General features: G+C 40.1%; 4 protein-coding genes across 4 annotated transcripts; all 4 read right to left on the bottom strand.

The window, feature by feature from the left end:
* Positions 1 to 2,533: 2,533 nt before the first annotated feature.
* Positions 2,534 to 4,792, bottom strand: LOC109737605 (uncharacterized). The gene is made up of 4 exons (XM_073500748.1): positions 4,695 to 4,792; positions 4,139 to 4,585; positions 3,925 to 4,059; positions 2,534 to 2,909 (listed from the first exon to the last, which is right to left on the bottom strand). The coding sequence occupies exons 2-4, from the start codon at positions 4,481 to 4,483 to the stop codon at positions 2,895 to 2,897; spliced, it is 495 nt and encodes a 164-aa protein (XP_073356849.1). The 5' UTR covers positions 4,484 to 4,585; positions 4,695 to 4,792; the 3' UTR covers positions 2,534 to 2,894.
* Positions 4,793 to 4,796: 4 nt separating this feature from the next.
* LOC109751385 (uncharacterized) lies at positions 4,797 to 5,901 on the bottom strand. The gene is made up of 4 exons (XM_073500747.1): positions 5,736 to 5,901; positions 5,391 to 5,644; positions 5,093 to 5,302; positions 4,797 to 4,970 (listed from the first exon to the last, which is right to left on the bottom strand). Exons 1-4 carry the CDS (start codon positions 5,833 to 5,835, stop codon positions 4,797 to 4,799), a joined length of 738 nt encoding a protein of 245 aa, XP_073356848.1. The 5' UTR covers positions 5,836 to 5,901.
* A 316-nt stretch (positions 5,902 to 6,217) lies between these two features.
* On the bottom strand, positions 6,218 to 7,846 carry LOC141025462 (uncharacterized). The gene is made up of 2 exons (XM_073500746.1): positions 7,712 to 7,846; positions 6,218 to 7,623 (listed from the first exon to the last, which is right to left on the bottom strand). Exons 1-2 carry the CDS (start codon positions 7,844 to 7,846, stop codon positions 6,841 to 6,843), a joined length of 918 nt encoding a protein of 305 aa, XP_073356847.1. The 3' UTR covers positions 6,218 to 6,840.
* On the bottom strand, positions 7,821 to 10,812 carry LOC120966027 (uncharacterized). The gene has a single exon (XM_045229482.2). It carries the CDS (start codon positions 10,513 to 10,515, stop codon positions 7,876 to 7,878), a length of 2,640 nt encoding a protein of 879 aa, XP_045085417.1. The 5' UTR covers positions 10,516 to 10,812; the 3' UTR covers positions 7,821 to 7,875.
* Positions 10,813 to 11,794: the final 982 nt, after the last annotated feature.

Below are 11,794 nucleotides of genomic sequence, written 5' to 3'. Positions count from 1 at the left end.
GCCCAACGTACTAACGGGCCACAAACGGGCCGACTGTAACCATGGGCTAAATTTGGCCCACAAGCAGAAAATCATAGTAACGGGCCATAAGTAACCGAATGCTGGAAATGAGCCCAAGAATAAATGGGCCATGAGAAGGCCGAAAGATATCATGGGTTGGAAACGGCCCAACGGAATAATGGGCCGGTAATGGGTATAAAGTGATACACTATTCATTACGGGCCAGTTTTACCATGGGCCGTTAAGGGGCCGAGGGTTACTAAGGGCCTCATATGCTCCGAAAGACGTCATGGTTACAGTCGGCCTTTTCACAGGAATGGGCCTCTGTTGGGTCATGCCACATGTCGGCGTATCATAGGCGCTTTGGGTCCAATGAGTGGATGACATCTGTCCCAACGGTGAGCCGACACGTGTTTCCTCCAGCCAATGATGATTTTACACGTTGAAAATCCACATTGGTCGGGGCTGTTGACGGGTTATCGGATCCAAAACCGGACCCGATAGCTTAACGGTGTTCCGTTACGGTGGACGTCACGTGTCGGTCACCCTTAACGAAAGCACTTCTGTGACACGTGATTTATCGTCATGGAAGTGGACACTTCCGTGATGATAATTATGGTAATGTCATGGAACACTTCTACGATAGCACATGTATGACTATCTTGATTCTGTCGTAAAGTTGTCATGGATGTACATGCATGACAGAAAACGTGACCTACTGTGACGAACACGTATCATCATGGAAGTGTATTTTTCTTATAGTGAAGAGATGAACTAGTGTTTTAGAGGAGATGGTGCTGGTGAAGATGTTGATGGAGATTGACCCCCTCCCGATGAGAGGATCGTTGGTGATCACGATGGCGATGATTTCCCCCTCCCGGAGGGAAGTTTCCCCAGCAGAACAGCTCTGCCGGAGCCCTAGATTGGTTCCGCCAAGGTTCCGCCTCGTGGCGGCGGAGTTTCTTCCCGAAAGCTTGCTTCTAATTTTTTCTCGGACGAAAGACTTCATATAGCAGAAGATGGGCACCGGAGGCCTGCTAGGGGGCCCACGAGGCAGGGGGGCGTGCCCATGGGGGTAGGGCGCGCCCCCACACTCGTGGCCAGGGTGTGGGCCCCCTCTGATATTTTGTTCGCTCAGTATTTTTTATTAATTCCAAAAATGACTTCCGTGAAGTTTCAGGACTTTTGGAGCTGTGCAGAATAGGTCTCTAATATTTGCTCCTTTTCTAGCCCAGAATTCCAGCTGCCGGCATTCTCCCTCCTCATGTAAACCTTATAAAATAAGATAGAATAGGCATAAGTATTGTGACATAATGTGTAATAACAGCCCATAATGCAATAAATATCGATGTAATAGCATGATGCAAACTTGACATATCAATACATTGGGAGGCAAAACAATAAGCCCCTATCTTTCTATGTCTCCGGTTGAAACGTTTTGCTCATGTGTATGCATGAGTGTTAGCAATCATAGAAGACTATATGATGGTTGAGTATGTGGAGCTCTTACTTAGACTCCGTTGAATAAGTTGAATTGCAATTTCTTGGTGACTAAGAACATAGGTTGTTGGGTTTCAAAAGAATTCTTTGTTTGAACCTTAACATGTGAATTGGTTGCCATTATAACATGAGAAATTTTATGAGAAAGAATTGCTGTTGTGATGCTAGAAAAAGTGATTGAAATTATCATTAATCAAACTTATGCACTTTGCTAGCATTCACACTTCATAAATTAATTATATTATCATTTACCTACTCGAGAACGAGTAGGAATTAAGCTTGGGGATGCTGATACATCTCCAATGTATCTATAATTTAAGAAGTATTCATGCTGTTATTTTATCATTCTTGGATGTTTTACAATCATTTTATTTTTTTCGAAATGGGGCGCTTTACAATTATTTTATAGCAACTTTATATCATTTTTTGGGACTAACCTATTGACCCTGTGCCCAGTGCCAGTTGTCATTTTTTGCTTGTTTTTTACATCGCAAGAAATCAATACCAAACTGAGTCCAAATGCAACGAAACTTCACGGAGATTTTTTATGGACAAAAAGACCAACAGTGGGCCAAAGAAGCACCTGACTACAGGGAAAACGGTCTATTGCAATGAATTTTTCTGTTGCAATAAGTAACAAACTGTTGCAATATGTATCTATCGCAACAAAGTAGTAATTGTTGCCAAGCGTCGCAATAAACTCCGTGGCAATAGGATGATGCAACATTTTTTGGTATCGTGGCAACATGGAATGGTATCGCAACGATTTTTCTCGTGGCATTTGAATTATATTGCCACGAGCCCTGCCGTTGCGGCACACACATATGGCCACAAAATACTCTTTGTGGCAATAACCTAGCGCAACGAATGAGATTTCGTGGCAAGACCCTCTCGCAATGACATTATTTTGTGGCAACACACTTGTTGCAACGACCAAGGATTTGTAGCAAAAACTTATTGCAACATGCAAATTTTGTGGTGATACATTATCGCAACAGGCAGGTTTCGTGGCAATTTTTTTGCGACGGGTGTAATTCCATGGTGATAACCTATTGCATGTAGTATATATTACACTAATAATGCATTATCCAAGCACCATCTACAAGTACAGAACAATGCTCACATGTTGATAATGGTAGAAGAAAATCATGAGTACATGTCCAAAGCATTCATTCATTCATTAACAAGTTCAAGAATAAAACGTCCAAGTCAGATACATGTTCTACAAAGTCTGAAAGGAAATCTAAATGTTCAAACAAACAAGATACATATGACTTCATCTAGTCAACAAGCATTCTTCAAGAAATCACTTTTCTTCACTTCATGTAGAAAAATCGTCCTACAAGGTGCCTCCTAAACTGGTAATAAATCTTGTTGGGATCTTTCTTCTTCATTTAGAGAAAACCATCCTACAAGGCAAAAACAAAATTTGAAGCTTATAGTTAGTTAAGACAGTAAAGACAATACACAATAAAAATGATTATAAATAAGGGTTGATGATTCTACATGGGTTGGATTCCATATTTATAATCCATATCAAGAATGTACTGTAATATTTAGTCATTAGCACTTCTGACATATCACTATGGCTACTTCTGTACAGTCATTTAGCAAGAAAAGATAGGTGTTGTTTACACAGATACAAGGTCTATAAAGAGATGATTAGTGAGCAGTGAATACAAAAGTTTATATTCTAACATGAATGACCGAATTTCAATGAATACATCAGGTTTCCTCGTTGAGGGCATTCAATAAAGAAGATATTTGCCTCTTTTTATTTGTGGCACATAAACATTAATATCTCAAAGTAGGAAGAGAACTAAAGGTTTGATCATGCTACTTGAGAAAGTAATCATGCCTTTTTTTTCTATGTAAACATACTAATGAAAAGCAGAAAGGGTAATCCGTACACCAATGCATGGATAACATGAGTTCCACCAGTTTATACTTGGCATGTAATCTGCAGGCTGTTCCACGTATAGGCTATTGCACGTATAGAAGAAAAGATTAGCATGCTTATTATTGTTTCTCAACTTAGTATTTCACTTAATAATTAGCATTTGTGGTAGAAACACATGCAAACCAAGGCACAAGTTTTTCTTTGTTTTACTTGCATTTTCCTGAATCAACTATTTTCTTCTCCTCTTCATGACTGATCATGTAGTAAAAGTCTAAAAATTATCCTATCGGTGATGTATCACTTGATATGAGTTTACCCAGAAATGTAGCGTGTTGCTGAAATCTATTTTCTCCAGCCTAGTATAAGTTTAGAAGTTGTTTACTGGGGCTGCACTAGTGTGGTGGTTGCCTTCGAGGTACAGATTCTTTTTTGCCTTGTCTTTTGTGTTGTGTTCAGTTTCAGATGGTATAGTTCGGCATGTACATGCTTCAATGGAAACTAGATCTCATAATTTTGTCAAATACCTTTTCACTTGGAGGACGACGATGGTGTTTAGCTGCTTGCATAAGTTGGTGTTGAGTAATCATGGTCGAATTTTTAAACAGAGAACTTGACCGATTTCCAGTTCCGTTTCTTGGAGCGTCCCTTGCTTGGGAAAACTGCATTGAATGGATAACTCACAAGATTTACTTTTCTCCATAGAACATAACTGTACTAAATTGAAAGCATTTGTATTACCTGATGTGCGTCTTCCTGTCGAGTTCCCAATATCTGCTCAACATCCGACCTCATTGATTGCCTAACCTCATTCATAATATCATGCATCATTGCTTGCTTAGCCTCCTCAAGTTCTCTCTGCCTTGCTACACGTTCCTCCTCAAGCTGTTTTTCCCTGGCAACTCGCTCTTCTTCTCGTTCTCTTTGCCTCTCTGCCTGTTGTTCAACAATTTGCCTCCTTAAGTCATGAACCTCGAGGGTTAGCTCAGCATTTTGCCTCTGGATTTCAGAATGTAGTCTTTCAGAACTGCTAGGCGGCTTAGCCATGTATCCTCGGCCACGAGGCTTCAATGATGTACTTTCCATAGTACATCTGTAGCTATTCTGGAAAATATTGTTTTGCTCTTCACTTGAAATTGGACCACCAATCTCTCCTTCTTTCTCCCTAATCTGGATGCGTGCATTGTCCTACACCACATAAAGATAGCATACTTAAGTTGTTAAGAATGTTAATATAATATTGCACAACATAAGTAATGTAACAAGCTAGATTTCTTTGTTTGAAAATGTTTCTCACATAAACAGTCTGTGATTCTTCATTAGACCACGATCCATTTCGTGTATGAGTGATCTGCCAAAGTTGAAGAATAGTTGGTTCCTTCCCGGTCTCCTCGTCCCTCTACAAGTATAGAGATATGTCCAATAGAGAAACTTGAAATTTGACCATACAAAGGTGCATTACATCTACTCTTTTGAGTACCTTCTCATAGCTAATCTGCGAGTACGATTTTGAACCAGCTATATGCCTCGCCTTTTGCTTCTGGCGATTTTCCGTATTTTTTCGGCTAAGCTCCTGCCACACACAATATAATGAGAGGCATGTTGTAACTAATACAATTTACTTACTACACCTAAGAGGCATGTTGTAACTAATACAATTTACTTGCTACACCTAGTAATGTACACAGAAATAACCTGGAATTTTAAATCAGTGCCAAAATAATTGATCATATAATCCCACTCCTCTGGAGTTACATCCTCGGGTTTATTGGCCCTTCTTTGAGCATCAGTACTGTATGCTTTGTATGTTGAATGCAAAGTTGACCGCCATCCTCTATAGCGCTCTCTAGCAATTGTTAGTATTTTTCCCTTCGTAGAATATGTGTCCTCCAAATCCCACTTAGCCTAAAAAGGAATGATGACAGGAGTCTGTTATTTATAAATAGATATTGGAGAGGCTATGAAAAATGCTGAAGTACAAACTTATACTTACAATGACATCAGCAACGATTGAATCCTTCAGAGAAGAATCAATGGCAGACCACTTGTTCACACCAATGAGTGGTGCCTTCCTTTTCATGTAAACCACCACGTCATCCACAAACAAACGATAGTTCTCTCCGATAGAACCTCCCAATGTTTTGGAAAATTCAATGTGCAGCTTTGAAGAACCATTGGCGAATCGCTTCTTGGCGACCTTGATTCCTTTGAGGACACCTCGCCCCTTCTTCTTTTGACCACCACTTTCTGTCGATTAAAATCCCAGAAAAGCAACTCTGTTTTTAAATTGCCATGCAGTCATAAGGAGCCAAGTCAACAGTAATGCTGGAAATTGTACCTATATCCGCTTCTGTACGATGTCGGCGTGCGTGCGACGGCCAATTGGACTGGTCTATGGGGCTTTCCGTAGCGTTACTTTGTTGTACAGTATTTGTCATGTCATTTGCTGGATTCAAGCCATTGTACAATTAATTGATCCAGTAGTATATATTTGAGGTTAGGCTGTGGATAAGAACTATGTATAACATGTACCTGATGTTGGTTGTGTGCTCTGCTGATTCTTGTACGCAATGATGGTATCGTCCCTTGACGATGATACAGAGCCTCTTGTCAGTGTATCAAAAAAAATATACTTCTCAACAATACTGTACCCATGCTAGATAGACTGTAGTGGCTGGGTATTTGTATTATTGTTAGTACGCTCCTATGAGAAGGTTTTGGTCACAAGAGCTAGAAAAGATATTTCAAAGTTACAATAATGGCATACTCAAACATGATTGTAGAACTATGAATTACGAGAATATTTCAAGCTAGTACATACCCCTTCGTGCTTGAGTGTTGTCTCGCCCTGAGGATAAAGTTGGAGCCCCATTCAGATAACTTGATGTATCAATTCCTGCATGCATTTTCACAAAGTGTGATGGCAAATTTATTATGTAGTTCTTAACTCGTACTTGCTTTTGTAGTTCTAACAAATTTATTATGTTTGCTCCTGGGAACCAAATGCAAGATGTAGTGGGGATGGACATTGTATTGGTGATCATGAGACAATAATCAAGAAATTGAGGGTTGAGAGGCCATCATTCAAGGAAAAGTACATATTGCCAGGGGTTTACAATATTAGTTGTTTGCAATTGCTAAAGTAAATGTACATAGTTCAGATTACCAGATTCTTGCTGAGTAGTTTGTCGATTCTGGTGTGCCAAGATGGTTTCTTCTCTTGATGCCATTGCATATCCTAAACAAATGCATGACAAAAGGTAGGAAGGGGATAATCAATTAAGAAACAGATGGTAGTAAAAATAGCAACATGTCTAAACAGTGCAATGTGTAAAAACAGAGTTATGATATTGAAATTTCTCATCACATTAACATAATATAACACCAAGCAACAGGGACAGATCTGTTCCTCTCTATATTATAGAAAACTTAATCCTAATGTTCTACACAAAAAACTCATCATCATCAGATTCGTTGAGTACTAAATGAGGAACATGGCCATCATTTATATATGTCTCATCATCATCATAGCTATCACTATCAGATTGAAGCTCATCATATCCGGGATCAACTTCGGGTATCTTCGGAATATCTGAAGCATCACCACTGGCACCTTCCATGTCAGATCTAGACCAACTTTCGACATCCCCGTCTATGTCTGGCACATTTGTATCTCCAACTACAATATCAAATAAGTCAGCATCAGCTCCGGTTCCATCGTCATCATTTCCTACGGATGGCATGGCATATAGGTCTCGCGGCTTCAATCTAACAATAGAAGCCCAATTTATCTTCTTGACATCTCTCACATAGAACACTTGTTCTGCTTGAATGCCTAGTATGTAGGGATCATCCCTATATCGAAGTCGGGTAGTATCTACATCGATATAGCCATAATCATCCTTCTTGTAGCCCGTGCTTTGATTTTTATTGGCAGAGGGCACGTCAAACCAGTCACATTGAAATAGCACTACCTCCTTTTCCGAGGGAAAATCTACACAAATAATTTTCTTGATCACACCAAACCAATCAAGGTTGCCAGATCGAGCATCACCCCTAACAACAACACCGCTGTTTTGGGTATTCAAATCTCTTTCTACACTATCATTTCTAAAGAAAAACCCGTTGATGAAGGTGCGGTTATAAACACGAGCTCGAGGGTCAGGTCCTCTAGATAGGGCATACAAAAGATCATTGACTTTCCCTTCTTTGTGAAGTGCCTGGATCTGTATTAACACGTGCAAATTATTAGAAAAATCCACAACTATTTTTATTAACACGAGCATAAGTAATTACTATGTATTATGTTCTTACACGCCTCTCGAACCAATCTACAAACTCGTCTCTGTGCCGTTTCTGGACACCGTGAGCACCAGCCCTTGTAAGCTCATCCAAATGCTCACTATAACAAAAGTGTTGAGTAGGTTCAGAACAGTGCATATGTACCATGAAGAAAAAAATAAAAAATAAAAACATCCTTACTCGGTCCATGAGTTGGATTCCTCGCAGTTTGTTATTATGTAGTGCCTAATTTGCTTCATCTCTGCCTTAGAAAGTGTTTCAAATGTGAAACCTTTCTTTGAGTGATCAATTGTGCCAAATACACTAAGTCCAGCTGGTCCTTCATCTCTAGCTGCAGCTTCATGACGCTCTGGCTGGTTAAGCTTGGTATCAATGTTACCAAAAAAGCGGCTACAAAATGTTAGACACTCTTCAGCTATGTAACCCTCGGCAATTGAACCTTCTGGGTGAGCTTTGTTCCGCACATATCCTTTAAGTGTGCGCAAATATCTTTCCACAGGATACATGCATCGGTAAGCAACAGGTCCACCTAATCGAGCTTCTTTAGCAAGGTGAATAGGAAGGTGCATCATGATATCAAAAAACTGGGGTGGAAGGATCATCTCAAGTCGACAGAGAGTTTCTGGAATTGTACGACTCAACTTTGCTAGCTCTTCAGGATTTAATTCCTTGGAATAAATCGCAGCAAAGAATAGGCTTAGCTCGAGGAATGGGACAACAAATTTCTTGGGAAGTATATTGCGTACCCAAATGGGAAGTTTCTGAAAGAGGACATGGCAGTCATGAGTTTTGAGCCCAGACACCTTACAACCTTCGAGGTCCACACATCTTTTTAGGTTTGATGCATAACCATCGGGCATCCTTACACCATGCAAAAACTTGCATAGCATTTTCTTCTCATCCTTGGTCAAATTATAGCAAGCTAGATTTAAAGTATACTTTCCATTACTGACATTTGGATGCAGATCCTTCCTTATCTTGAAGTGCTGCAAATCAAGACGGGCCTTCAGAGTATCCTTTGATTTACCATCCATATCAAGCAGTGTCCCTAAAAAGCTGTCACAGATGTTCTTCTCAATGTGCATTACATCCAAATTATGCCTAATAAGCAAGTTCTTCCAATAAGGGAGATCAAACAATATACTCTTCTTCCTCCAATTATGCCACTTATTATCATCATCACGCTTCCTCTTTCTAGTTTTCCCAAAGGTTTCCTGCTCAAAACTTGCATGTTGTTGTACCACGTCATTGCCCGAGAGTGGCACCGGAGCATCTCTATTTTCTGTCTCGTTATTGAAGCAACTCTTGTTTCTACGCCACTTGTGGTCACGACTTAGAAAACGGCGATGACCCATGTAACAGTACTTGCGCCCATATTTCAACCATAAATGGTCTGTGTGCATGTGGCAATATGGGCATGCTAGTTTTCCTTTTGTGCTCCAACCAGATAGCATTGCATAAGCTGGGAAATCATTAATTGTCCACATGAGGGCTGCATGCATCTGAAAGTTCTTCTTCGTTGTGGCATCATATGTGTCCGCACCAACATACCATAGATCTTTGAGTTCATCTATCAAAGGCTGTAGATATACATCGATGTTATTTCCTGGTGACTTTTTTCCAGGAATTATCATCGACATAAACCAATATGGTTGTTTCAAACACAACCAAGGAGGCAAGTTATATGGAATTAGAATCACTGGCCAACAAGAGTATGACACATTCATTATCCCATATGGGTTGAACCCATCAGATGCAAGCCCAAGCCTTACATTCCGTGCATCTGAAGAGAATCCTTTAGAATAAATGTTATCAAAATGCTTCCATGCCAAAGAATCTGCAGGGTGCCGCATTATACCATCATCCACACGGTCGTCCTTATGCCATCTCATATATGATGATGTAGCCTCGGTCATAAATAGACGTTGTAGCCGTGGAGTGAGTGGGAAATATCTTAGAACTTTACGGGCCACTTGCTTCTTCCCTTTATGGTTTGTCCTCTCGACATCTAATTCATCAGCGGCAGCAGCTTTCCATCTACATTCCTTACAGGTCGGACAGTAATCCATGTCAGCATACTCTTTCCGGAATAGCACACAATCATTAATGCAAGCATGTATCTTTTGGTAGTCAAGCCCAAGATCCCGGATTATCTTCTGAACTTTCTCGAGAGAATTTGGAATACAATGACCTTTTGGAAACGCTTCTGTGAACAATTGAAGTACTGCCTCACATGCCCTGTTGCTCAACCCAAACAAGCACTTTATCTGGTAGAGTCTCACAATGAAAGAAAGCTTTGTGAGCTCCTTGCAACCAGGGTACAACTCCTTTTCAGCATCCTTCAACAAAGCAAAGAAAGCCTTGGCACATCCACCTGCCTCTTCGTTACTTCTACCTTCTGCAGACCCTTCTGGGATATTACCATCATCATGCAACATCTCTTCACTAGTACCTTCACCTGTGGTTTTGCTATTTTCTGGCTCGGTGCTACGTATGAGAGTGTTGAGCAAATCACGAACTGCAAAGTCATCACCTCTCACCCCTTCACCTTCAGATCCTTCAGCCGTACTTTCGTCATCAGAATCCTCTCCATGGTATTTCCAGCAAGTATAACTGGGATCCATCCCATTCATGAGCAGGTCAAGGTGTACTTCGTCCCTTTCCTTGTAAATAGCATTGAGACATCTTCTACATGGGCATAAAGCGGTTGATCTTCCAGGACTACCGTCAAAAGCCAAATCTAAAAATTCCTTAATGCCACTCTGCCACTCCGCAGAATCCCTATTCATATCCATCCAAATCCTATCTCGAGCCATCTAGCTGATTTTAAACTATAAAATTAGATAAAGGATTTACACACTTGTCAGGAAAGTGAATCTGAAATATGGAAATAGTATGTATAATAGAACAGAATAGTAGTCCATTTAGGACATGAGCTATTTTTCTCAAAATAATACAGATAAATTTTGAGCCTCATAGATACTCGTACTACACGAAATTTGGCATAGTAGTTATATTTGTTTGTAGAATAGGATTACAACATATGCATATTAGGTATTAGCAAAACAAGAGGACACAGTACTGAATGTAACTTATTTCATTTAGACTGAGAAAAAGAAGAAAATTTGACAATGTTGACATAACCGAAACAAACCTTATCAAATTTAACATTAAACGCTATGCATATAGGTATTAGCAAAACGAGAAAATATGTGTACTGAAAGTAACTTATTTCATTCAGACTGGATAAAAAAATGAAAATTTGAGAATGTTGACATAACAGAAACAAACCTTCTCACAGGTCGTCCTCGACGCAACAAGGTACTGGCTTCTTCCTTATCCTGACTTCGACCTTTCCTGCATACAATTTTTCTAAGGATGAGTAAAAGGTGAACCATAATATAAAGTAATACCATTTGCTGCATACAAGAATTATGTATCAGCTTTTATGTGAGCCCAAATCTGACGAGATAACTCAATAAATTTTGGTATGGGAAGCATGTTATGAAATCCAAAGCAAGGCTGGGTATGCAAAGATCACAATGGAACGAAGCCTCATAACTAAAAACTAGACAGAAAAAAAACTTAATGCATAGGCACATGGCATTAAACAATTGTCTGATAACTACATTTACTATAACTGAAAGAGAAAATTTAACTGGGGAGCATAGGGTGAAGGTCTCAATCGGAATTAAATCATATCCAGTGCCACTTCCTGGTCAAAGCTTTGAAGACTATTTTTGGGGGTTAAATCCATATTCCTGTTTACCTTTCACTCTAGCAGGCTATCAACAATTTTACCTGAAGCCTGCGGCTGCCCACCGGAGGAGCACAAGTGTGTATCGCAAGCGGCAGGTGTGAGTGCGTTTGCCTCTGTCAGGGATGAGGGGACGAGAGAGAGAAGAGGCAGTTAAACAGAAGGGCGGATCTTTTGCTGAAGCTCCGGTTTGAGGGAACAAGAAGCCAGATAATGATGGCCAACTGGCTATTCTTGCTGCAGGCCACAAGGCACTATATGATGACATGGTCCCTGCATTTGATGTACTTGGGAAAAGGTGTTGAAAGGCAGAGCTGATTCAGGCTAAAGCGGGATTG

Source organism: Aegilops tauschii, chromosome 6 (assembly GCF_002575655.3).
Source record: "Aegilops tauschii subsp. strangulata cultivar AL8/78 chromosome 6, Aet v6.0, whole genome shotgun sequence".
Classification (NCBI taxonomy): Eukaryota; Viridiplantae; Streptophyta; class Magnoliopsida; order Poales; family Poaceae; genus Aegilops; species Aegilops tauschii.
The sequence above is the reverse complement of the archived record's forward strand: the minus strand, read 5'-3'. Positions and strand labels throughout refer to the sequence as shown.